General features: G+C 48.2%; 1 protein-coding gene across 1 annotated transcript in view; it reads left to right on the top strand.

Annotated features, from left to right (window-relative positions):
* Positions 1–17,899: 17,899 nt before the first annotated feature.
* Positions 17,900–26,654, top strand: part of LOC311126177 (AT-rich interactive domain-containing protein 3A-like) — a gene marked incomplete at its 3' end in the record, with an annotated part of 20,523 nt that continues 11,768 nt past the window's right edge. Inside the window, exons 1-2 of the mRNA XM_084200197.1 lie at positions 17,900–18,114; positions 18,632–19,342. Coding sequence (XP_084056323.1) covers positions 18,076–18,114; positions 18,632–19,342 — 750 coding nt within the window. The remainder of the gene's footprint in view (positions 18,115–18,631; positions 19,343–26,654) is intronic.

The following is a 26,654-nucleotide window of genomic DNA, read 5'->3' as shown; positions in this document are numbered from 1 at the left end:
GTGTGTGGGTAGAGTCCAGTGTGTGGGTAGAGTCCAGTGTGTGGGTAGAGTCCAGTGTGTGGGTAGAGTCCAGTGTGTGGGTAGTGGGGTAGAGTCCATGGGTGTGGGTAGAGTCCAGTGTGTGGGTAGGAGTCCAGTGTGTGGGTAGAGTCCAGTGTGTGGGTAGAGTCCAGTGTGTGGGTAGAGTCCAGTGTGTGTTGGTAGAGTCCAGTGTGTGGGTAGAGTCCAGTGTGTGGGTAGAGTCCAGTGTGTGGGTAGAGTCCAGTGTGTGGGTAGAGTCCAGTGTGTGGGTAGAGTCCAGTGTGTGGGTAGAGTCCAGTGTGTGGGTAGAGTCCAGTGTGTGGGTAGAGTCCAGTGTGTGGGTAGAGTCCAGTGTGTCGGTAGAGTCCAGTGTGTGGTAGAGTCCAGTGTGTGGGTAGAGTCCAGTGTGTGCGGTAGAGTCCAGTGTGTGGGTAGAGTCCAGTGTGTGGGTAGAGTCCAGTGTGTGGGTAGAGTCCAGTGTGTGGGTAGAGTCCAGTGTGTGGGTAGAGTCCAGTGTGTGGGTAGAGTCCAGTGTGTGGGTAGAGTCCAGTGTGTGGGTAGAGTCCAGTGTGTGGGTAGAGTCCAGTGTGTGGGTAGAGTCCAGTGTGTGGGTAGAGTCCAGTGTGTGGGTAGAGTCCAGTGTGTGGGTAGAGTCCAGTGTGTGGGTAGAGTCCAGTGTGTGGGTAGAGTCCAGTGTGTGGGTAGAGTCCAGTGTGTGGGTAGAGTCCAGTGTGTGGGTAGAGTCCAGTGTGTGGGTAGAGTCCAGTGTGTGGGTAGAGTCCAGTGTGTGGGTAGAGTCCAGTGTGTGGGTAGAGTCCAGTGTGTGGGTAGAGTCCAGTGTGTGGGTAGAGTCCAGTGTGTGGGTAGAGTCCAGTGTGTGGGTAGAGTCCAGTGTGTGGGTAGAGTCCAGTGTGTGGGTAGAGTCCAGTGTGTGGGTAGAGTCCAGTGTGTGGGTAGGTCAGTGTGTGGGTAGAGTCCAGTGTGTGGGTAGAGTCCAGTGTGTGGGTAGAGTCCAGTGTGTGGGTAGAGTCCAGTGTGTGGGTAGAGTCCAGTGTGTGGGTAGAGTCCAGTGTGTGGTAGAGTCCAGTGTGTGGTAGAGTCCAGTGTGTGGGTAGAGTCCAGTGTGTGGGTAGAGTCCAGTGTGTGGGTAGAGTCCAGTGTGTGGGTAGAGTCCAGTGTGTGAGGAGATCCAGTGTGTGGGTAGAGTCCAGTGTGTGGGTAGAGTCCAGTGTGTGGGTAGAGTCCAGTGTGTGGGTAGAGTCCAGTGTGTGGGTAGAGTCCAGTGTGTGTGGGTAGAGTCCAGTGTGTGGGTAGAGTCCAGTGTGTGGGTAGAGTCCAGTGTGTGGGTAGAGTCCAGTGTGTGGTAGAGTCCAGTGTGTGGGTAGAGTCCAGTGTGTGGGTAGAGTCCAGTGTGTGGGTAGAGTCCAGTGTGTGGGTAGAGTCCAGTGTGTGGTAGAGTCCAGTGTGTGGGTAGAGTCCAGTGTGTGGGTAGAGTCCAGTGTGTGGGTAGAGTCCAGTGTGTGGGTAGAGTCCAGTGTGTGGGTAGAGTCCAGTGTGTGGTAGAGTCCAGTGTGTGGGTAGAGTCCAGTGTGTGGGTAGAGTCCAGTGTGTGGGTAGAGTCCAGTGTGTGGGTAGAGTCCAGTGTTGGGTAGAGTCCAGTGTGTGGGTAGAGTCCAGTGTGTGGGTAGAGTCCAGTGTGTGGGTAGAGTCCAGTGTGTGGGTAGAGTCCAGTGTGTGGGTAGAGTCCAGTGTGTGGGTAGAGTCCAGTGTGTGGGTAGAGTCCAGTGTGTGGGTAGAGTCCAGTGTGTGGGTAGAGTCCAGTGTGTGGGTAGAGTCCAGTGTGTGGGTAGAGTCCAGTGTGTGGGTAGAGTCCAGTGTGTGAGTAGAGTCCAGTGTGTGGGTAGAGTCCAGTGTGTGGGTAGAGTCCAGTGTGTGGGTAGAGTCCAGTGTGTGGGTAGAGTCCAGTGTGTGGGTAGAGTCCAGTGTGTGGGTAGAGTCCAGTGTGTGGGTAGAGTCCAGTGTGTGGTTAGAGTCCAGTGTGTGGGTAGAGTCCAGTGAGTGTGGGTAGAGTCCAGTGTGTGGGTAGAGTCCAGTGTGTGGGTAGAGTCCAGTGTGTGGGTAGAGTCCAGTGTGTGGGTAGAGTCCAGTGTGTGGTAGAGTCCAGTGTGTGGGTAGAGTCCAGTGTGTGGGATAGAGTCCAGTGTGTGGGTAGAGTCCAGTGTGTGGGTAGAGTCCAGTGTGTGGGTAGAGTCCAGTGTGGATCCATGTGGGTAGAGTCCAGTGTGTGGGTAGAGTCCAGTGTGTGGGTAGAGTCCAGTGTGTGGGTAGAGTCCAGTGTGTGGGTAGAGTCCAGTATGTGGGTAGAGTCCAGTGTGTGGGTAGAGTCCAGTGTGTGGGTAGAGTCCAGTGTGTGGGTAGAGTCCAGTGTGTGGGTAGAGTCCAGTGTGTGGGTAGAGTCCAGTGTGTGGTAGAGTCCAGTGTGTGGGTAGAGTCCAGTGTGTCGGTAGAGTCCAGTGTGTGGGTAGAGTCCAGTGTGTGGGTAGAGTCCAGTGTGTGCATAGAGTCCAGTGTGTGGGTAGAGTCCAGTGTGTGGGTAGAGTCCAGTGTGTGGGTAGAGTCCAGTGTGTGGGTAGAGTCCAGTGTGTGGGTAGAGTCCAGTGTGTGGGTAGAGTCCAGTGTGTGGTAGAGTCCAGTGTGTGGGTAGAGTCCAGTGTGTGGGTAGAGTCCAGTGTGTGGTGGAGTCCAGTGTGTGGGTAGAGTCCAGTGTGTGGGTAGAGTCCAGTGTGTGGGTAGAGTCCAGTGTGTGGGTAGAGTCCAGTGTGTGGGTAGAGTCCAGTGTGTGGGTAGAGTCCAGTGTGTGGTTAGAGTCCAGTGTGTAGGACCATGTGGGTAGAGTCCAGTGTGTGGGTAGAGTCCAGTGAGTGGGTAGAGTCCAGTGTGTCGGTAGAGTCCAGTGTGTGGGTAGAGTCCAGTGTGTGGGTAGAGTCCAGTGTGTGGGTAGAGTCCAGTGTGTGGGTAGAGTCCAGTGTGTGGGTAGAGTCCAGTGTGTGGGTAGAGTCCAGTGAGTGGGTAGAGTCCAGTGTGTGGGTAGAGTCCAGTGTGTGGGTAGAGTCCAGTGTGTGGTAGAGTCCAGTGTGTGGGTAGAGTCCAGTGTGTGGGTAGAGTCCAGTGTGAGGGTAGAGTCCAGTGTGTGGGTAGAGTCCAGTGTGTGGGTAGAGTCCAGTGTGTGTTGGTAGAGTCCAGTGTGTGGGTAGAGTCCAGTGTGTGGGTAGAGTCCAGTGTGTGGGTAGAGTCCAGTGTGTGGGTAGAGTCCAGTGTGTGGGTAGAGTCCAGTGTGTGGGTAGAGTCCAGTGTGTGGTAGAGTCCAGTGAGTGGGTAGAGTCCAGTGTGTGGGTAGAGTCCAGTGAGTGTGTGGGTAGAGTCCAGTGAGTGTGTGGGTAGAGTCCAGTGTGTGGGTAGAGTCCAGTGTGTGGGTAGAGTCCAGTGTGTGGTAGAGTCCAGTGTGTGGGTAGAGTCCAGTGTGTCGGTAGAGTCCAGTGTGTGGTAGAGTCCAGTGTGTGGGTAGAGTCCAGTGTGTGCATAGAGTCCAGTGTGTGGGTAGAGTCCAGTGTGTGGTAGAGTCCAGTGTGAGGGTAGAGTCCAGTGTGTGGGTAGAGTCCAGTGTGTGGGTAGAGTCCAGTGTGTGGGTAGAGTCCAGTGTGTGGGTAGAGTCCAGTGAGTGTGTGGGTAGAGTCCAGTGAGTGTGTGGGTAGAGTCCAGTGTGTGGGTAGAGTCCAGTGTGTGGGTAGAGTCCAGTGTGTGGGTAGAGTCCAGTGTGTGGGTAGAGTCCAGTGTGTGCATAGAGTCCAGTGTGTGGGTAGAGTCCAGTGTGTGGTAGAGTCCAGTGTGTGGGTAGAGTCCAGTGTGTGGGTAGAGTCCAGTGAGTGTGTGGGTAGAGTCCAGTGAGTGTGTGGGTAGAGTCCAGTGTGTGGGTAGAGTCCAGTGTGTGGGTAGAGTCCAGTGTGTGGTAGAGTCCAGTGTGTGGGTAGAGTCCAGTGTGTCGGTAGAGTCCAGTGTGTGGTAGAGTCCAGTGTGTGGGTAGAGTCCAGTGTGTGCATAGAGTCCAGTGTGTGGGTAGAGTCCAGTGTGTGGTAGAGTCCAGTGTGAGGGTAGAGTCCAGTGTGTGGGTAGAGTCCAGTGTGTGGGTAGAGTCCAGTGTGTGGGTAGAGTCCAGTGTGTGGGTAGAGTCCAGTGAGTGTGTGGGTAGAGTCCAGTGAGTGTGTGGGTAGAGTCCAGTGTGTGGGTAGAGTCCAGTGTGTGGGTAGAGTCCAGTGTGTGGGTAGAGTCCAGTGTGTGGGTAGAGTCCAGTGTGTGCATAGAGTCCAGTGTGTGGGTAGAGTCCAGTGTGTGGTAGAGTCCAGTGTGTGGGTAGAGTCCAGTGTGTGGGTAGAGTCCAGTGTGTGGTAGAGTCCAGTGTGTGGGTAGAGTCCAGTGTGTGGGTAGAGTCCAGTGTGTGGGTAGAGTCCAGTGTGTGGGTAGAGTCCAGTGTGTGGGTAGAGTCCAGTGTGTGGTAGAGTCCAGTGTGTGGGTAGAGTCCAGTGTGTGGGTAGAGTCCAGTGTGTGGGTAGAGTCCAGTGTGTGGGTAGAGTCCAGTGAGTGTGTGGGTAGAGTCCAGTGTGTGGGTAGAGTCCAGTGTGTGGGTAGAGTCCAGTGTGTGGGTAGAGTCCAGTGTGTGGGTAGAGTCCAGTGTGTGGGTAGAGTCCAGTGTGTGTTGGTAGAGTCCAGTGTGTGGGTAGAGTCCAGTGTGTGGGTAGAGTCCAGTGTGTGGGTAGAGTCCAGTGTGTGGGTAGAGTCCAGTGTGTGGGTAGAGTCCAGTGTGTGGGTAGAGTCCAGTGTGTGAGTAGAGTCCAGTGTGTGGGTAGAGTCCAGTGTGAGGGTAGAGTCCAGTGTGTGAGTAGAGTCCAGTGTGTGGTAGAGTCCAGTGTGAGGGTAGAGTCCAGTGTGTGGGTAGAGTCCAGTGTGTGGGTAGAGTCCAGTGTGTGGGTAGAGTCCAGTGTGTGGGTAGAGTCCAGTGAGTGTGTGGGTAGAGTCCAGTGTGTGGGTAGAGTCCAGTGTGTGGGTAGAGTCCAGTGTGTGGGTAGAGTCCAGTGTGTGGGTAGAGTCCAGTGTGTGCATAGAGTCCAGTGTGTGGGTAGAGTCCAGTGTGTGGATAGAGTCCAGTGTGTGGTGGAGTCCAGTGTGTGGGTAGAGTCCAGTGTGTGGGTAGAGTCCAGTGTGTGGGTAGAGTCCAGTGTGTGGGTAGAGTCCAGTGTGTGGGTAGAGTCCAGTGTGTGGTAGAGTCCAGTGTGTGGGTAGAGTCCAGTATGTGGGTAGAGTCCAGTGTGAGGGTAGAGTCCAGTGTGTGGGTAGAGTCCAGTGTGTGGGTAGAGTCCAGTGTGTGGGTAGAGTCCAGTGTGTGGGTAGAGTCCAGTGTGTGGTAGAGTCCAGTGTGTGGGTAGAGTCCAGTGTGTCGGTAGAGTCCAGTGTGTGGTAGAGTCCAGTGTGTGGGTAGAGTCCAGTGTGTGCATAGAGTCCAGTGTGTGGGTAGAGTCCAGTGTGTGGGTAGAGTCCAGTGTGTGGGTAGAGTCCAGTGTGTGGGTAGAGTCCAGTGTGTGGGTAGAGTCCAGTGTGTGGGTAGAGTCCAGTGTGTGGTAGAGTCCAGTGTGTGGGTAGAGTCCAGTGTGTGGGTAGAGTCCAGTGTGTGGTGGAGTCCAGTGTGTGGGTAGAGTCCAGTGTGTGGGTAGAGTCCAGTGTGTGGGTAGAGTCCAGTGTGTGGGTAGAGTCCAGTGTGTGGGTAGAGTCCAGTGTGTGGGTAGAGTCCAGTGTGTGGTTAGAGTCCAGTGTGTGGGTAGAGTCCAGTGTGTGGGTAGAGTCCAGTGAGTGGGTAGAGTCCAGTGTGTCGGTAGAGTCCAGTGTGTGGGTAGAGTCCAGTGTGTGGGTAGAGTCCAGTGTGTGGGTAGAGTCCAGTGTGTGGGTAGAGTCCAGTGTGTGGGTAGAGTCCAGTGTGTGGGTAGAGTCCAGTGAGTGGGTAGAGTCCTGTGTGTGGGTAGAGTCCAGTGTGTGGGTAGAGTCCAGTGTGTGGTAGAGTCCAGTGTGTGGGTAGAGTCCAGTGTGTGGGTAGAGTCCAGTGTGAGGGTAGAGTCCAGTGTGTGGGTAGAGTCCAGTGTGTGGGTAGAGTCCAGTGTGTGTTGGTAGAGTCCAGTGTGTGGGTAGAGTCCAGTGTGTGGGTAGAGTCCAGTGTGTGGGTAGAGTCCAGTGTGTGGGTAGAGTCCAGTGTGTGGGTAGAGTCCAGTGTGTGGGTAGAGTCCAGTGTGTGGGTAGAGTCCAGTGTGTCGGTAGAGTCCAGTGTGTGGGTAGAGTCCAGTGTGTGGTAGAGTCCAGTGAGTGGGTAGAGTCCAGTGTGTGGTAGAGTCCAGTGTGTGGGTAGTGTCCAGTGTGTGGGTAGTGTCCTGTGTGTCGGTAGAGTCCAGTGTGTGGGTAGAGTCCAGTGTGTGGTAGAGTCCAGTGTGTGGTAGTGTCCAGTGTGTGAGTAGAGTCCAGTGTGTGGTAGAGTCCAGTGTGTGGGTAGAGTCCAGTGTGTGGGTAGAGTCCGGTGTGTGGTGGAGTCCAGTGTGTGCATAGAGTCCAGTGTGTGGGTAGAGTCCAGTGTGTGCATAGAGTCCAGTGTGTGGGTAGAGTCCAGTGTGTGGGTAGAGTCCAGTGTGTGGGTAGAGTCCAGTGTGTGCATAGAGTCCAGTGTGTGGGTAGAGTCCAGTGTGTGGGTAGAGTCCAGTGTGTGGGTAGAGTCCAGTGTGTGGGTAGAGTCCAGTGTGTGGGTAGAGTCCAGTGTGTGCGTAGAGTCCAGTGTGTGGGTAGATTCCAGTGTGTGGGTAGAGTCCAGTGTGTGGGTAGAGTCCAGTGTGTGGGTAGAGTCCAGTGTGTGGGTAGAGTCCAGTGTGTGGGTAGAGTCCAGTGTGTGGGTAGAGTCCAGTGTGTGCATAGAGTCCAGTGTGTGGGTAGAGTCCAATGTGTGGGTAGAGTCCAGTGTGTGGGTAGAGTCCAGTGTGTGCATAGAGTCCAGTGTGTGGGTAGAGTCCAGTGTGTGCATAGAGTCCAGTGTGTGGGTAGAGTCCAGTGTGTGGGTAGAGTCCAGTGTGTGGGTAGAGTCCAGTGTGTGGGTAGAGTCCAGTGTGTGGGTAGAGTCCAGTGTGTGGGTAGAGTCCAGTGTGTGCATAGAGTCCAGTGTGTGGGTAGAGTCCAGTGTGTGGGTAGAGTCCAGTGTGTGGGTAGAGTCCAGTGTGTGGGTAGAGTCCAGTGTGTGCATAGAGTCCAGTGTGTGGGTAGAGTCCAGTGTGTGGGTAGAGTCCAGTGTGTGGGTAGAGTCCAGTGTGTGCATAGAGTCCAGTGTGTGGGTAGAGTCCAGTGTGTGGGTAGAATCCAGTGTGTGGGTAGAGTCCAGTGTGTGGGTAGAGTCCAGTGTGTGGGTAGAGTCCAGTGTGTGGGTAGAGTCCAGTGTGTGGGTAGAGTCCAGTGTGTGGGTAGAGTCCAGTGTGTGGGTAGAGTCCAGTGTGTGGGTAGAGTCATGTGTGTGCATAGAGTCCAGTGTGTGGGTAGAGTCCAGTGTGTGGGTAGAGTCCAGTGTGTGGGTAGAGTCCAGTGTGTGGGTAGAGTCCAGTGTGTGCATAGAGTCCAGTGTGTGGGTAGAGTCCAGTGTGTGGGTAGAGTCCAGTGTGTGGGTAGAGTCCAGTGTGTGGGTAGAGTCCAGTGTTTGGGTAGAGTCCAGTGTGTGGGTAGGGTCCAGTGTGTGGGTAGAGTCCAGTGTGTGGGTAGAGTCCAGTGTGGGGGTAGAGTCCAGTGTGTGGGTAGAGTCCAGTGTGTGGGTAGAGTCCAGTGTGTGGGTAGAGTCCAGTGTGTGGGTAGAGTCCAGTGTGTGGGTAGGGTCCAGTGTGTGGGTAGAGTCCAGTGTGTGGGTAGAGTCCAGTGTGGGGGTAGAGTCCAGTGTGTGGGTAGAGTCCAGTGTGTGGGTAGAGTCCAGTGTGTGGGTAGAGTCCAGTGTGTGGGTAGAGTCCAGTGTGTGCATAGAGTCCAGTGTGTGGGTAGAGTCCAGTGTGTGGGTAGAGTCCAGTGTGTGGGTAGAGTCCAGTGTGTGGGTAGAGTCCAGTGTGTGGGTAGAGTACAGTGAGTGGGTAGAGTCCAGTGTGTCGGTAGAGTCCAGTGTGTGGGTAGAGTCCAGTGTGTGGGTAGAGTCCAGTGTGTGGGTAGAGTCCAGTGTGTGGGTAGAGTCCAGTGTGTGGGTAGAGTCCAGTGAGTGGGTAGAGTCCAGTGTGTGGGTAGAGTCCAGTGTGTGGGTAGAGTCCAGTGTGTGGTAGAGTCCAGTGTGTGGGTAGAGTCCAGTGTGTGGGTAGAGTCCAGTGTGAGGGTAGAGTCCAGTGTGTGGGTAGAGTCCAGTGTGTGGGTAGAGTCCAGTGTGTGTTGGTAGAGTCCAGTGTGTGGGTAGAGTCCAGTGTGTGGGTAGAGTCCAGTGTGTGGGTAGAGTCCAGTGTGTGGGTAGAGTCCAGTGTGTGGGTAGAGTCCAGTGTGTGGGTAGAGTCCAGTGTGTGGGTAGAGTCCAGTGTGTCGGTAGAGTCCAGTGTGTGGGTAGAGTCCAGTGTGTGGTAGAGTCCAGTGAGTGGGTAGAGTCCAGTGTGTGGTAGAGTCCAGTGTGTGGGTAGTGTCCAGTGTGTGGGTAGTGTCCTGTGTGTCGGTAGAGTCCAGTGTGTGGGTAGAGTCCAGTGTGTGGTAGAGTCCAGTGTGTGGTAGTGTCCAGTGTGTGAGTAGAGTCCAGTGTGTGGTAGAGTCCAGTGTGTGGGTAGAGTCCAGTGTGTGGGTAGAGTCCGGTGTGTGGTGGAGTCCAGTGTGTGCATAGAGTCCAGTGTGTGGGTAGAGTCCAGTGTGTGGGTAGAGTCCAGTGTGTGGGTAGAGTCCAGTGTGTGGGTAGAGTCCAGTGTGTGCATAGAGTCCAGTGTGTGGGTAGAGTCCAGTGTGTGGGTAGAGTCCAGTGTGTGGGTAGAGTCCAATGTGTGCATAGAGTCCAGTGTGTGGGTAGTGTCCAGTGTGTGGGTAGAGTCCAGTGTGTGGGTAGAGTCCAGTGTGTGGGTAGAGTCCAGTGTGTGCATAGAGTCCAGTGTGTGGGTAGAGTCCAGTGTGTGGGTAGAGTCCAGTGTGTGGGTAGAGTCCAGTGTGTGGGTAGAGTCCAGTGTGTGGGTAGAGTCCAGTGTGTGGGTAGAGTCCAGTGTGTGGGTAGAGTCCAGTGTGTGGGTAGAGTCCAGTGTGTGGGTAGAGTACAGTGAGTGGGTAGAGTCCAGTGTGTCGGTAGAGTCCAGTGTGTGGGTAGAGTCCAGTGTGTGGGTAGAGTCCAGTGTGTGGGTAGAGTCCAGTGTGTGGGTAGAGTCCAGTGTGTGGGTAGAGTCCAGTGTGTGGGTAGAGTCCAGTGTGTGGTAGAGTCCAGTGTGTGGTAGTGTCCAGTGTGTGAGTAGAGTCCAGTGTGTGGTAGAGTCCAGTGTGTGGGTAGAGTCCAGTGTGTGGGTAGAGTCCGGTGTGTGGTGGAGTCCAGTGTGTGCATAGAGTCCAGTGTGTGGGTAGAGTCCAGTGTGTGGGTAGAGTCCAGTGTGTGGGTAGAGTCCAGTGTGTGGGTAGAGTCCAGTGTGTGCATAGAGTCCAGTGTGTGGGTAGAGTCCAGTGTGTGGGTAGAGTCCAGTGTGTGGGTAGAGTCCAATGTGTGCATAGAGTCCAGTGTGTGGGTAGAGTCCAGTGTGTGGGTAGAGTCCAGTGTGTGGGTAGAGTCCAGTGTGTGGGTAGAGTCCAGTGTGTGCATAGAGTCCAGTGTGTGGGTAGAGTCCAGTGTGTGGGTAGAGTCCAGTGTGTGGGTAGAGTCCAGTGTGTGGGTAGAGTCCAGTGTGTGGGTAGAGTCCAGTGTGTGGGTAGAGTCCAGTGTGTGGGTAGAGTCCAGTGTGTGGGTAGAGTCCAGTGTGTGGGTAGAGTCCAGTGTGTGGGTAGAGTACAGTGAGTGGGTAGAGTCCAGTGTGTCGGTAGAGTCCAGTGTGTGGGTAGAGTCCAGTGTGTGGGTAGAGTCCAGTGTGTGGGTAGAGTCCAGTGTGTGGGTAGAGTCCAGTGTGTGGGTAGAGTCCAGTGTGTGGGTAGAGTCCAGTGAGTGGGTAGAGTCCAGTGTGTGGGTAGAGTCCAGTGTGTGGGTAGAGTCCAGTGTGTGGTAGAGTCCAGTGTGTGGGTAGAGTCCAGTGTGTGGGTAGAGTCCAGTGTGAGGGTAGAGTCCAGTGTGTGGGTAGAGTCCAGTGTGTGGGTAGAGTCCAGTGTGTGTTGGTAGAGTCCAGTGTGTGGGTAGAGTCCAGTGTGTGGGTAGAGTCCAGTGTGTGGGTAGAGTCCAGTGTGTGGGTAGAGTCCAGTGTGTGGGTAGAGTCCAGTGTGTGGGTAGAGTCCAGTGTGTGGGTAGAGTCCAGTGTGTCGGTAGAGTCCAGTGTGTGGGTAGAGTCCAGTGTGTGGTAGAGTCCAGTGAGTGGGTAGAGTCCAGTGTGTGGTAGAGTCCAGTGTGTGGGTAGTGTCCAGTGTGTGGGTAGTGTCCTGTGTGTCGGTAGAGTCCAGTGTGTGGGTAGAGTCCAGTGTGTGGTAGAGTCCAGTGTGTGGTAGTGTCCAGTGTGTGAGTAGAGTCCAGTGTGTGGTAGAGTCCAGTGTGTGGGTAGAGTCCAGTGTGTGGGTAGAGTCCGGTGTGTGGTGGAGTCCAGTGTGTGCATAGAGTCCAGTGTGTGGGTAGAGTCCAGTGTGTGCATAGAGTCCAGTGTGTGGGTAGAGTCCAGTGTGTGGGTAGAGTCCAGTGTGTGGGTAGAGTCCAGTGTGTGCATAGAGTCCAGTGTGTGGGTAGAGTCCAGTGTGTGGGTAGAGTCCAGTGTGTGGGTAGAGTCCAGTGTGTGGGTAGAGTCCAGTGTGTGCGTAGAGTCCAGTGTGTGGGTAGATTCCAGTGTGTGGGTAGAGTCCAGTGTGTGGGTAGAGTCCAGTGTGTGGGTAGAGTCCAGTGTGTGGGTAGAGTCCAGTGTGTGGGTAGAGTCCAGTGTGTGGGTAGAGTCCAGTGTGTGCATAGAGTCCAGTGTGTGGGTAGAGTCCAATGTGTGGGTAGAGTCCAGTGTGTGGGTAGAGTCCAGTGTGTGCATAGAGTCCAGTGTGTGGGTAGAGTCCAGTGTGTGCATAGAGTCCAGTGTGTGGGTAGAGTCCAGTGTGTGGGTAGAGTCCAGTGTGTGGGTAGAGTCCAGTGTGTGGGTAGAGTCCAGTGTGTGGGTAGAGTCCAGTGTGTGGGTAGAGTCCAGTGTGTGCATAGAGTCCAGTGTGTGGGTAGAGTCCAGTGTGTGGGTAGAGTCCAGTGTGTGGGTAGAGTCCAGTGTGTGGGTAGAGTCCAGTGTGTGCATAGAGTCCAGTGTGTGGGTAGAGTCCAGTGTGTGGGTAGAGTCCAGTGTGTGGGTAGAGTCCAGTGTGTGCATAGAGTCCAGTGTGTGGGTAGAGTCCAGTGTGTGGGTAGAATCCAGTGTGTGGGTAGAGTCCAGTGTGTGGGTAGAGTCCAGTGTGTGGGTAGAGTCCAGTGTGTGGGTAGAGTCCAGTGTGTGGGTAGAGTCCAGTGTGTGGGTAGAGTCCAGTGTGTGGGTAGAGTCCAGTGTGTGCATAGAGTCCAGTGTGTGGGTAGAGTCCAGTGTGTGGGTAGAGTCCAGTGTGTGGGTAGAGTCCAGTGTGTGGGTAGAGTCCAGTGTGTGCATAGAGTCCAGTGTGTGGGTAGAGTCCAGTGTGTGGGTAGAGTCCAGTGTGTGGGTAGAGTCCAGTGTGTGGGTAGAGTCCAGTGTTTGGGTAGAGTCCAGTGTGTGGGTAGGGTCCAGTGTGTGGGTAGAGTCCAGTGTGTGGGTAGAGTCCAGTGTGGGGGTAGAGTCCAGTGTGTGGGTAGAGTCCAGTGTGTGGGTAGAGTCCAGTGTGTGGGTAGAGTCCAGTGTGTGGGTAGAGTCCAGTGTGTGGGTAGGGTCCAGTGTGTGGGTAGAGTCCAGTGTGTGGGTAGAGTCCAGTGTGGGGGTAGAGTCCAGTGTGTGGGTAGAGTCCAGTGTGTGGGTAGAGTCCAGTGTGTGGGTAGAGTCCAGTGTGTGGGTAGAGTCCAGTGTGTGCATAGAGTCCAGTGTGTGGGTAGAGTCCAGTGTGTGGGTAGAGTCCAGTGTGTGGGTAGAGTCCAATGTGTGCATAGAGTCCAGTGTGTGGGTAGAGTCCAGTGTGTGGGTAGAGTCCAGTGTGTGGGTAGAGTCCAGTGTGTGGGTAGAGTCCAGTGTGTGCATAGAGTCCAGTGTGTGGGTAGAGGCCAGTGTGTGGGTAGAGTCCAGTGTGTGGGTAGAGTCCAGTGTGTGGGTAGAGTCCAGTGTGTGGGTAGAGTCCAGTGTGTGGGTAGAGTCCAGTGTGTGGGTAGAGTCCAGTGTGTGGGTAGAGTCCAGTGAGTGTGTTGGTAGAGTCCAGTGTGTGGGTAGAGTCCAGTGTGTGGGTAGAGTCCAGTGTGTGTGCATAGAGTCAGTGCAGGAGAGTTAGTGCAAAAAATGGTCAATGCAGATAGTCTGGGTTGCATTTGATTAGCTATTTAGCGGTCTTGTTTAGCAGTCTTATGGCTTGGGGGTAGAAGCTGTTCAGGGTCCTGCTGGTTCCAGACTTGGTGCATCGGTACCGCTTGCCGTGCGGTAGCAGAGAGAGCGGTCTGTGGCTTGGGTGGTTGGAGTCTTTTACAATTCTTTTGGCCTTCCTCTGACACCGCCTGGTATAGAGGTCCTGGATGCCAGGAAGCTTGGCCCCAGTGATGTACTGGGCCGTACTCACCACCCTCTGTAGTGCCTTGCGGTCGGAGGCCGAGCAGTTGCCGTACCAGGCGGTGATGCAACCAGTCAGGATGCTCTCAATGGTGCAGCAGTAGAACCTTTTGAGGATCTGAGGAGCCATGTCAAATCTTTTCAGCCTCCTGAGTGGGAAGAGGTGCTGTCGTGCCCTCTTCACGGCTGTGTGGGTGTGTGTGGACCATGTTCATTCCTTAGTGATGTGGACACCGAGGAACTTGAAGCTCTCGAACCGCTCCACCACAGCACCGTGGATGTGGATGAGAGACATGCTCGCCCCTCCGTTTCCTGTAGAGCACGATCAGCTCCTTTGTCTTGCTGATGTTATAATGACATTCAAATTATTTTCAGCCTACATGTGGTTTCAGAGCTGGGATTTATTTGAATGTTATCACCCACCAGCATGGCATTGTTTATTATTCAGAAAACAACTGCAAAGTTATTCCTCTCCAAGACTGAGATGAGCCAAACAGTGTCCACTAAGCTGACTGAGCCTTGGAGCAAATTAACACATAACATTAGATAGCTCCCGAGTGGCGCAGTGGTCTAAGGCTGTCTAGCTGTGCCACTAGAGATTCTGGTTCGAATCTAGGCTCTGTCGTAGCCGGCCGCGACCCATGGGGCGGCGCACATTTTGGCCGGGAGGGGAGGGAATGTCCGGCAGGGATGTAGCCCAGTATGAAAAAATAAAAATAATAATGTATTCACTCACTCTGGATAAGAGCGTCTGCTAAATGTAAAAAATTTAAATGTATAGCTAGATTAGGTTAGCATGATAGCTAGCTACACCGACAACTGTCATTGCCCTATTTGTTGATGTTTATCAACTCTATGTGGAAATCCTCACACCCAATTTGTGAATATGTATAAGTAGCCTTTGTCATTCTTCGGAGGTGGAACCTAAACGTGCATTTCTTCTCTAGGACAGGAAATTACGTTGAAATAGTGGCAGTAACTTCCTCTGGGGGGTCCTAACCTAACCCTTTAAGAGCATTTGGACTCCTCTGGAGAATCTCAATTGCATTTCCTTGATTCCTCGCATCCTCTCTTCTCGCCTCCTTCTCAAAACCCATTGGATGAGAAAATCAGAGGTCCCTCCTCTCTGAAGTTCTCATCAAATAGGTTTGGAGAAGGAGGTGAAGCCTGAAAGACCGCTCAGCAAGGAAGAAGCCACTGCTCCAAAACCGCCATAAAAAAGCCAGACTATGGTTTGCAACTGCACATGGGGACAAAGATCGTACTTTTTGGAGAAATGTCCTCTGGTCTGATGAAACAAAAATAGAACTGTTTGGCCATAATGACCATCGTTATGTTTGGAGGAAAAAGGGGAAGGCTTGCAAGCCGAAGTACACCATCCCAACCGTGAAGCACAGGGGTGGCAGCATCATGCTGTGGGGGTGCTTTGCTGCAGGAGGGACTGGTGAAAATTATGTGGATATATTGAAGCAACATTTCAAGACATCAGTCAGGAAGTTAAAGCTTGGTCGCAAATGGGTCTTCCAAATGGACAATGACCCCAAGCATACTTCCAAGGTTGTGGCAAATGTGCTTAAGGACAACAAAGTCAAGGTATTGGAGTGGCCATCACAAAGCCCTGACTTCAATCCTATAGAAAATTTGTGGGCAGAACTGAAAAAGTGTGTGCGAGCAAGGAGGCCTACAAACCTGACTCAGTTACACCAGCTCTGTCAGGAGGAATGGGCCAAAATTCACCCACCTTATTGTGGGAAGCTTGTGGAAGGCTACCCGAAACGTTTGACCCAAGTTAAACAATTTAAAGAAAATGCTACCAAATACTAATTGAGTGTATGTAAACTTCTGACCCACTGGGAATGTGATGAAATAAATAAAAGCTGAAATAAATCATTCTCTCTACTATTATTCTGACATTTCACATTCTTAAAGTGGTGATCCTAACTGACCTAAGACAGGGAATTTTATGTCAGGAATGGTGAAAAACTGAGTTTAAATGTATTTGTCTAAGGTGTATGTAAACTTCCGACTTCAAATGTACGTAACTTTAATACCTCATGAAAACAAAGATTTAGATCTCAACTATAAAGTTGAATTTAAAAAAGGAAAGTGTTGAGGTTTTCAAATGTCAAAATGCTTACAGAGTAACCCAGAAGTGACTTCAGTCAGCCAGACACAGTGGGTTGCAAACCAACGTCATCTCTCTATCTGGTCATAATGAATTTGCTCCACCCAAAGCATCTCTCTATCTGGTCATTATCAATTTGCTCCACCCAAATCATCTCTGGAAGAACACAGCAGACATTATAGTAAATATTGAGTAATCACAGGGGTAATTATATCACACACAGGCTTCTAGATATATAATATAATATATATATATATATATATAGTGTATATCTACAGATAACCATGTCTTACTGATGCTTTATAAAAACATGACTTCACCATTTTGTCTGGCGGTTTTATGATTATGATTCATGTTTAGTTCCAGTTCTGTGTTTGAAGACAATATTAAATGAAGACATGCTCGTCTAAAACACTGAAATAGCAACTTGCTGTTTGAACATCAATGAATTCCATTTAGTGTATTATTTATTTATTATACTGTGAAACACAGAAAGTTAAAAAAAAAATTATTGCACAATAGAATACAATGTCAATGTCAACTTTAGCTTCTTCATTCGAGGGCCTGGAATCTGTTGTCGTTGGGCAGAATGAATGTAATGTCCTCCTCCGTTGGAAACACAAGACATCTTCTATCTTCAATGGAGAAAGACGTAGAGGAAGACAACACATAGTTTACATCCAAGCCAACGAGTACAGCATAATGCTTAGTACAGAGAACATGTCATCCAAGCCAACGAGTACAGCATAATGCTTAGTACAGAGAACATGTCATCCAAGCCAACGAGTACAGCATAATGCTTAGTACAGAGAACATGTCAAATGTATTCAATCTCTTAATGACATTCAATATTCAACCTACTTTGTTTTTTAAAATAGTTGGACATTTACAGTCACTTCTACGTGAATAATTTCGATTTTGATCACACTTCAGTTCATACCCTTGATGTTCTCCTTACAATGAACAAACCATCTTCCCTTTAGATTAAAAGTAATATATTTGGTCGTATAAGTATCCCTCTGTCTCTCTCTGTCCTAGATGACGTGGGGTCGGTAACCAGGGGTCGGTAACGGTAACCAGGGGTCGGTAACGGTAACCAGGGGTCGGTAACGGTAACCAGGGGTCGGTAACGGTAACCAGGGGTCGGTAACGGTAACCAGGGGACATAACCAGAGGCGTTATGTTTCACATGAGGTCATCGTGACGAGATAATGTCACACAGTCTAAACAGAGTATTAGCTTCTCCACTTAATCCCAATCACTTTTATTCACCAAGTCTAGAACAGAACAGAATAGAATAGAATAGAATAGAATAGAATAGAATAGAATAGAATAGAACAGAACAGAATATAACAGAACAGAACAGAATAGAACAGAACAGAATAGAACAGAACAGAACAGAATAGAATAGAATAGAATAGAACAGAACAGAACAGAACAGAGACAGAACAGAATAGAATAGAACAGAACAGAATAGAACAGAATAGAACAGAATAGAATAGAATAGAATAGAATAGAATAGCTTTAATTTTCCCAGAGGAAACTTTGGTTGTGGCATTCTGGATTAGATAGTAAACACATAACAACACAATTGACTCATGACAGATACAGGTAAACAAATGCATTATACTAGAAAAACACAAAGTCACTAGAATTATAAGTGTTTCCTTTGGAGCTGATGGACATCAGCACATCTCTCTACTATATTTAGAGACCATATGTTTTACAGTCTATGATTCAGAGTACAGAAGACCAAAAGGTGTCCAAATGACTACTTTCACATTAACCTTTATTCTACTACAAAACATCAGGGTTTTCTGGTCTGCTGCTATAGGTGATGGTAAACCTCGTGCATTGAATGGGAACAAGTGACAACAAGTAGCTCATCGAGCAGATGAAGCAAAGTCATTGTAAACACTCATAGCTTCATTATTCCTGGTGCAGTTTGTGTTTATGATGCCCTTAGGTACGCTTAGCTAGGCCTATGTGCTCTGTTTCTGAGTTGTAGGCTTTTGTGTCAATTAATTTACAATATGGAATGGGATCACTTTTGGGAGGTGTAATCTGTCAACGTTCATACATTTAGATGGAAGTTGAGTTGAGTGCACAGGTCATAATCTGATGGAACGTTAAAAACATTCTGTCCCTGGCAATGGAGGTCATGGCTAGAAGGTATCCAGCTTTTGTCAAAATAACGTCAGATTTGACTTTTCGTAGCAAGTTAGGAGAACTTACACAGCAGTTTATGAGAATTAACGTAGCAGGTTAGGATAATTAGGTTAAGGTTAGGAAAATGGTTAGGGTTAGCTAAAATGCAACTAAAATAAAACAACTTTTGACGTTTAATTAGACAAAAGCTGGATCCCTTCTAGCCATGACCGACAATGGGGAACGCAAAACGGTTTCCCCGCTCTGACGTAAGAACATAGACCTCTTTGCTTGTTCTTTTACGGAATTAAAACTCCTACATTTTTTCTATCGAAAAAAAAAAAAATACAAAACCCATTATGTAGCCTACACAGTGGGCCCAGAGGAATGTGGCCCAGAGGCCAGTGTATGTCGGACTGGGTCCAGGCTAAATAGCCTAATGAATAACAACATTTATTTATAGATTACAGAACTTGTGCCCTATTAACAGATCCCTTTTTAGATGGTTTCCAACACTTGGCGATGTGGGATCCGTCGGTTCTCTGTGGTGTTGTGCGGTTGTTAAAGTGTATTTCCTAAATTGTCGGTAGACCTGCCCTCCGTATATCACTGTATTGACGTGTTGTCAGCAAATGGGAGCAGAAGGGCCGATCCTTCGTCTGAAGAGGTCATTCTGACTATAAGGCCGATCCTTCGGCTGAAGAGGTCATTTTGATTACAGTTGCCACTTGTTGCCAAAACCTTCAGGGCGTCAAGACTTGATCACCGCGACTACATTTATACCCATTATTCTGTTTGCTCCAATCGAGACACGGATCTCGATGTTCAATCAGGATTCAGGAATACTCCCACATCTAATATCGAAAGGAGATACTTTGTGAACTGTTTGATATTTCGGTCTGATCTAAGGACTGAAGCATGGTTGATAACACCAGTATAGCAACTAAATCTGCTTTGGTAAGCGTCCCATTTTGTTCCTTCTCAAACCACGTTGATTGATTTTGATTGTTGTCATTAGAGTATGTAGATGTTTGAATCACATTTACAGTAAAGTAACTTTTTTTAAAAACAACTTTTAATTGTAAATGCTTCAATAGATTGATACGCGCGTTTCTGATGCGTTATAGAGACATAGTACCAATGGTTTAATGTTCATGTTTATTTTGTCACAATATACACTGTTATAGCGACATCAGCATTATACAGCGCAACATGTTACTTTGTTACCCACGTTCATTTACGAAATACAGTAGTTTACATAGTAGTCTATTTATGGTGCACTTTTAATAAGTTAGAAACCACGTTTTAGGAGATATCGACTCCAGCGGCCAAATGTCGGCCACATTAGTATAATATGCATGGCCATGCTGTTTTTCCAGTTTATTACAGCGTTATTTCTTAACAGTTTATGACTCAGTGCAAACTCTGTTACAATAGTTTTTAGTGGTTATTTTTACCCCCTCGCCCTCCACAGCAAGCAGCGTTCTCCTCGGCCAGCAACCTCCCCCTGCTCGTCTCGTCTGCCTCGACACCCAGCCACTTCCCCGGCTCACATTCACAGTCCCACCAGCCCAACAGCGGAGGCATGAAGCTAGAGGCGGTCATGGAAAACCTCCAAAGACAGCAGGCTGCCCGCCTGGCGCTAGAAGAGAAACTCCGGCAGGCCGAGAAAGAGAAAGACCTCCGCTCCATGGTCGAGTCCCAGATCCACCAACAAGCCCTCGCCTTCCGCCACTACCAGGCAGCGGTCCGGGTCGCTTTCGCTGCGGGAATAGCGAACTCTTCTCCCGGGTTGGCGAGCTCCGATGAACGGGAACCAATTCTCCCTCACAGTCTTTACGCTCGCAGGCACTCGGCCAAAGCCGACGACTCCGATATGGACGATGATCCAGAGGGCATGGACCGAGGTATGGATGATGACGACCTGGATCTGGATGGAGATGAAATGGACAACGAGGGAGTCGTGGATGATGAGGATGAGGAGGCCATGGAGGGAGCTCTCAGCCACTACCAGCCCCGCCACCCCATGCACCCCGGGGCGGGACACTCGCCAAAGGACAACCCGGTACATCTCATGCCCAGAGACCCTGCGTCTTTCGCTGCGCCCCAGCAGTCAGAGTCCCCGGGCGGGACGGCACCACAGTCTCAGCATCACGATTGGACTTACGAGGAGCAATTCAAACAGGTAACGCTGACTTCTAATAAGTAATAACTTGATATGAAACTTTACTCAACATAGACTCAACTGACTGTACTAACCCTTTTTGATAACAACCCCATCTCCTTACTAAAGCCTCCTTACTAGCCTATAATAAAGCCTTTTTATAATTCCAAAACACAATTGAAACGTATGTTTGACTATACAGACGTAATATCTTAATTTCCGCAGGAAATGCAAACATGTAGTGTATTTGAGTTTTAAAAAATGCTTCTAAAGTTTGTAATTTCCACTTTGAAATGTCAGACTTGATTTTCCTTAACGAAAACGGTATCAACCCCTACAAAAATGTTCATTAGTTATAATCCACATAGTGATTTACATTTTCTCTTGCTGCAGGATTATTTTCCTGCAGTAGCAAACTGGCTCAAATTAAGATCCTACATCTGTAGAACACACAGGACTCCCGAGTGGTGCAGTGGTCTAAGGCACTGCATCGCAGTGCTAGCTGTGCCACTAGAGATTCTGGTTAGAATCCAGGCTCTGTCGTAGCCGGCCGTGACCGGGAGACCCATGGGGCGGCGCACAATTGGCCCAGGGTAGGGGAGGGAATGGCCGGCAGGGATGTTGGTAGAGCAGGGTTGTGGGGTTGTTTCCCACGGGGGGCCAGTATTAAAATAATGTATGCACTCACTGACTGTAAGTCGCTCTGGATAAGAGCGTCTGCTAAATGACGTAAATGTAATGAAGAGTTTCATTCCAAAACGCTATATATCCATTTTCAGAAATGTTGGTAAATTAGCTTTTATTGTTTAAAGAACTTATGAAAGAGATTGGTGTGTTTTCTCACTATCTGATCATGGCATGGGGTTGTTCAGTGACAGACATGTATATGAAAGAGATTGGTGTGTTTTCTCACTATCTGATCATGGCATGGGGTTGTTCAGTGACAGACATGTATATGAAAGAGATTGGTGTGTTTTCTCACTATCTGATCATGGCATGGGGTTGTTCAGTGACAGACATGTATATGAAAGAGATTGGTGTGTTTTCTCACTATCTGATCATGGCATGGGGTTGTTCAGTGACAGACATGTATATGAAAGAGATTGGTGTGTTTTCTCACTATCTGATCATGGCATGGGGTTGTTCAGTGACAGACATGTATATGAAAGAGATTGGTGTGTTTTCTCACTATCTGATCATGGCATGGGGTTGTTCAGTGACAGACATGTATATGAAAGAGATTGGTGTGTTTTCTCACTATCTGATCATGGCATGGGGTTTGACATGTATTTGTTTAAAATCTATCACTTGATGGTTTCATATCAGAGACACAAATAATCATGTTTTGCTGCTAAATGCTTTATATCCTCCACACTTGTTTAGCTGGAATAAGTTATATTGTATATTTTACTCAGTGAAATGTGGTTGTCTCACCTAGCTAATCTTAAGATGAAATGCACTTACTGTAGAGATGCTCTTGATAAGAATTTTAGTAATTTAGTAGATGGTCTTATCAAGAGCATCTTACAGTAAGTGCATTCATCTTAAGATTGCTAGGTGAGACAACCACATATCACACTCAAATATACAGGATATGAACATTCCATTCCAGCTAAACAATGGATATACAGCATTTTGCAAAAATATACTTTTTTTTCATACCCATCTAAAATCTATGAATAAAAAAATGTGAGAACAGTAATATTGTACACACACACGAAGGGACCCAGAGGCAATCATGTCTGAGGAAAACACCTCTCTGAATGTCTGTGTATGACACTGTGTCCCCTGCTGTCTGAGGTGTGAATGACACTGTGTCCCCTGCTCTCTGAGGTGTTTATGACACTGTGTCCCCTGCTGTCTGAGGTGTGAATGACACTGTGTCCCCTGCTCTCTGAGGTGTGTATGACACTGTGTCCCCTGCTGTCTGAGGTGTGTATGACACTGTGTCCCCTGCTCTCTGAGGTGTGTATGACACTGTGTCCCCTGCTCTCTGAGGTGTGTATGACACTGTGTCCCCTACTGTCTGAGGTGTGTATGACACTGTGTCCCCTGCTCTCTGAGGTGTGAATGACACTGTGTCCCCTGCTCTCTGAATGTCTGTGTATGACACTGTGTCCCCTGCTCTCTGAGGTGTGTATGACACTGTGTCCCCTGCTCTCTGAGGTGTGTATGACACTGTGTCCCCTACTGTCTGAGGTGTTTATGACACTGTGTCCCCTACTGTCTGAGGTGTTTATGACACTGTGTCCCCTGCTCTCTGAATGTCTGTGTATGACACTGTGTCCCCTGCTCTCTGAGGTGTGTATGACACTGTGTCCCCTGCTCTCTGAGGTGTGTATGACACTGTGTCCCCTACTGTCTGAGGTGTGTATGACACTGTGTCCCCTGCTCTCTGAGGTGTGAATGACACTGTGTCCCCTGCTCTCTGAATGTCTGTGTATGACACTGTGTCCCCTGCTCTCTGAGGTGTGTATGACACTGTGTCCCCTGCTCTCTGAGGTGTTTATGACACTGTGTCCCCTGCTCTCTGAATGTCTGTGTATGACACTGTGTCCCCTGCTCTCGGAGGTGTGTATGACACTGTGTCCCCTACTGTCTGAGGTGTTTATGACACTGTGTCCCCTGCTCTCTGAGGTGTTTATGACACTGTGTCCCCTGCTCTCTGAGGTGTGTATGACACTGTGTCCCCTGCTGTCTGAGGTGTGTATGACACTGTGTCCCCTGCTCTCTGAGGTGTGTATGACACTGTGTCCCCTGCTGTCTGAGGTGTGTATGACACTGTGTCCCCTGCTCTCTGAGGTGTTTATGACACTGTGTCCCCTGCTGTCTGAGGTGTGTATGACACTGTGTCCCCTGCTCTCTGAGGTCTGCATGACACTGTGTCCCCTGCTGTGGTCCCGTGATAATATGTCTGACACCATTTGACTTCACATGCAGGTTCCAGATGCAGGCCTCCGTGAGACAGAATATCTTTTGTATTATGGCTCATGTCTATGTTTTTATTAGCTGACCAGGCCTACATTACATTTATTGATATTACTATTTTATTTAATATGAATACTTTCATATATTTAGTGATTTACCTACAGCAAAGAAATGAAAAAAGCTTTTCTCCTTTTCATTGCTACCGTATTAGTAACTGATCATTATTTCATTCATTCTTATTGATAAAAAAGAACGGTTGGATTTCTATACATCATGTCCCATCTATTGTGTCAGTGTTGGCGTTATGCCTTTTTCAATGCATATTTCAATATTTTGGTCACAATAAGAAATAAATAGTTTTCTGAAATGTCTTTATCCACTCACTGTCTTACCAGTATACTGAAGCCTATTCACACAAAAAAAGGTGATATCCATCCACCAGAATCCATGTAAGAGACAGGCCATATAGCGAACACAGATCTATATTTCTGAGTGAATGTGGATGGACATGTCATCCTTTGTTTATGACGGATCATTCAGACACTTCCCTAAATGTAATGTACACATTAGGGCCCTGCATTACGTAACCTGAACAATGGAAATGCAATTAAAATCAGGGAAACAGAAAACCTTAATAGAGATATGCACTACTGTAGTTCTTACGTTACTCATTGGACAAAATACAATAATTTACATTTTATATATACTGAGTGTCCAAAACATTATGAACACCTGCTCTTTCCATGACATAGATTGACCAGGTGAAAGCTATGATCCCTTATTGATGTTACTAGTTAAATCCACTTCACTTAGTGTAGATGAAGGGGAGGAGACAGGTTAAAGAAGGATTTTTAAGCCTTGAGACAATTGAGACATGGATTGTGTATGTGTGCCTTAGAACGGGGTATGGTAGTAGGTGCCAGGCGCACCGGTTTGAGTCAAGAACTGCAACGCTGCTGGGTTTTTCACTCTCAACAGTTTCCTGTGTGTATCAAGAATGGTCCACCACACAAAGGACATCCAGCCAACTTGACACAACTGTGGGAAGCATTGGAGTCAACATGGGCCAGTATCCCTGTGGAACACTTAGAGACCTTGTAGAGTCCACGCCCCGACTAATTGTGGCTGTTCTGAGGGCAAAAGGAGGGGGGGGGGGGTGGGGGGGGGGAGAGTCTCAAACTGTAGGAGCTCAGATGCAATAATTGAATAACCTAATCACCAATGTTTTGACAAGCTGTCTTCATCAGATACAGTTCTGTATCATACCATGGAAATCTGAAAATCAGTCTTTGGAAAAACTGTAATTGCAATTTACAACTAGTGTATGTAGTATTGATCAGTAACACTAGTGTATGTAGTATTGATCAGAAACACTAGTGTATGTAGTATTGATCATTACAACTAGTGTATGTAGTATTGATCATTACACTAGTGTATGTAGTATTGATCAGAAACACTAGTGTATGTAGTATTGATCATTACAACTAGTGTATGTAGAATTGATCATTACACTAGTGTATGTAGTATTGATCAGAAACACTAGTGTATGTAGTATTGATCATTACAACTAGTGTACAGTGCATTCGGAAAGTATTCAGACCCCTTGACTTTTTACACATTTTGTTTTACGTTGCAATCTTATTCTAAAATGGATTAAATTGTAGTTTTGTTTTCCTCATCAATATATACACAATACCCCATAATGACAAGCATAAACAGTTTTTTTGAAATGTGTGCAAACCCCCCCCCCCCCCCCCCCAAATAAACGGAAATATGACATTTACATAAGTATTCAGACCCTTTACTCAGTACTTTATTGAAGCACCTTTGGCAGCGATTACAGCCTTGAGTCTTCTTGGGTATGACGCTACAAGTTTGGCACACCTGTATTTGGGGAGTTTCTCCCATTCTTCTCTGCAGATCCTCTCAAGCTCTGTCAGGTTGGATGGGGAGCATCACTGCACAGCTTTTTTCAGGTCTCTCCAGAGATGTTCGATCGGGTTCAAGTTCGGGCTCTGGCTGGGCCGCTCAAGGATATTCAGAGACTTGTCCCGAAGCCACTCCTGCGTTGTCTTGGCTGTGTGCTTAGGGTCGTTGTCCTGTTGGAAGGTGAACCTTCGCCCCAGTCTGAGGTCCTGAGCGCTCTGGAGCAGGTTTTCATCAAGGATCTCTCTGTACTTTGCTCCGTTCATCTTTCGATCCTGACTCCTCTCCCAGTCCCTGCTGCTGAAAAACATCCCCACAACATGATGCTGCCACCACCATGCTTCACCGTAGTGATGGTGCCAGGTTTCCTCCAGAAGTGACACTTGGCATTCATGCCAAAGAGTTCAATCTTGGTTTCATCAGACCAGAGAATCTTGTTTGTCATGGTCTGAGAGTCTTTAGGTGCCTTTTGGCAAACTCCAAGCGGGCTGTCATGTGCCTTTTACTGAGGAGTGGCTTCGGTCTGGCCACTCTACCATAAAGGCCTGATTTGGTGGAGTGCTTCAGAGATGGTTGTCCTTCTGGAAGGTTCTCCCATCTCCACAGAGGAACTCTGGAGCTCTGCCAGTGTGACCATCGGGTTCTTGGTCACCTCCCTGACCAAGGCCCTTCTCCCCCGATTGCTCAGTTTGGCCGGGCGGCCAGCTCTAGGAAGAGTCTTGGTGGTTCCAAACTTCTGCCATTTAAGAATGTGGGAGGCCACTGTGTTCTTGGGGACCTTCAATGCTGCAGAAATGTTTTGGTACCCTTTCCCAGGTCTGTGCCTCGACACAATCCTGTCTCTGAGCTCTACGGACAATTCCTTCGACCCCATGGCTTGGTTTTTGCTCTGACATGCACTGTCAACTGTGGGACCTTATATAGACTTGTGTGTGCCTTTCCAAATCATGTCCAATCAATTGAATTTACCACAGGTATCAAGTTGTAGATACATCTCAAGGATGAGAAATGGAAACAGGATGCACCTGAGCTCAATTTCGATTCTCATAGCAAAGGGTTTGAATACTTATGTAAATGTATTTCAGATTTTGATAAATTTGCAACAATTTCTAAAAACCTGTTTTCACTTTGTCATTATGGGGTATTGTGTGTAGATCGATGATGAAAAAAATTAATTTAATCAATTTTAGAATAAGGCTGTAACGTAACAAAATGTGGAAAAAGTCAAGGGGTCTGAATACTTTCCGAATGCACTGTATGTAGTATTGATCATTACAGCTAGTGTATGTAGTATTGATCAGTAACACTAGTGTATGTAGTATTGATCAGTAACACTAGTGTATGTAGTATTGATCATTACACTGGTGTATGTAGTATTGATCATTACACTAGTGAATGTAGTATTGATCATTACAACTAGTGTATGTAGTATTGATCAGTAACACTAGTGTATGTAGTATTGATCAGTAACACTAGTGTATGTAGTATTGATCATTACACTGGTGTATGTAGTATTGATCATTACACTAGTGAATGTAGTATTGATCAGAAACACTAGCGTATGTAGTATTGCTCAGTAACACTAGTGTGTGTTTAGAAACAGCTGTCATACTGAATACTGTGTGAGGCTTTGCTGAAAACTAGTCTCTATTATCAAGGAAAGTCTATTATCAAGGAAAGACTAGTCTCTATTTGACTCCAGTTGAGAGCTATATTGTTCAGGATGTGCTGTTGTAGCCAGGTCATTTGTAGTCGGCCATAGGACAATAAAAGGATGCTCATGGTCACTGAGCAGACAAGCCGGAGCCAGACTAGTATGTGTTCAGAGTTGCAAAACAAAACCACATTTAAAGGCAACTAAAGGGAGACAGGCAACTAACTGCATCTTTGTAAAATGGGAACAAGATGTGGTGTTGGGGAGGTTCAATATAAAGCCTGGGCCTCTAGTGGAGGATACTAAGGCATGTTCATATTTACTGTAACTACTAAATCACCGGGATGTATACATCAGGCTGTTGATGTATTAAAGCCAGACACTAAGATTCTGCTTCTGTGAATGGATTTCTGTGGACCAATAAAATAAATGGAATAGAATAATCAATGGCCCCCTATTAAATGAATGAATTAAAAATATTGAGAAAATAACAATATAGAACAATTCCTTATTGTCTTTCTCTCATAAAGTAAATGGAGTATTACTGTAAAACCGAGCGGTAGGGTAAGGTAGTGGGTTCGATTCCCGGGACCACCCATACACAAAAATGTACGACTGTAAGTCGCTTTGGATAAAAGCATCTGCTAAATGGCATATTATTATTATTATTATTATTATTATAAATAGGGTATTACTGTAAAACAGAGCGGTAAATAGGGTATTACTGTAAAACAGAGCGGTAAATAGAGTATTACTGTAAAACAGAGCGGTAAATAGGGTATTACTGTAAAACAGAGCGGTAAATAGAGTATTACTGTAAAACAG

This window comes from Coregonus lavaretus (assembly GCF_964263955.1).
Source record: "Coregonus lavaretus genome assembly, contig: HAP1_SCAFFOLD_1537, whole genome shotgun sequence".
Taxonomy (NCBI): domain Eukaryota; kingdom Metazoa; phylum Chordata; class Actinopteri; order Salmoniformes; family Salmonidae; genus Coregonus; species Coregonus lavaretus.
Note: the sequence above shows the minus strand (reverse complement) of the source record. Positions and strands in the feature narration are given on the sequence as shown.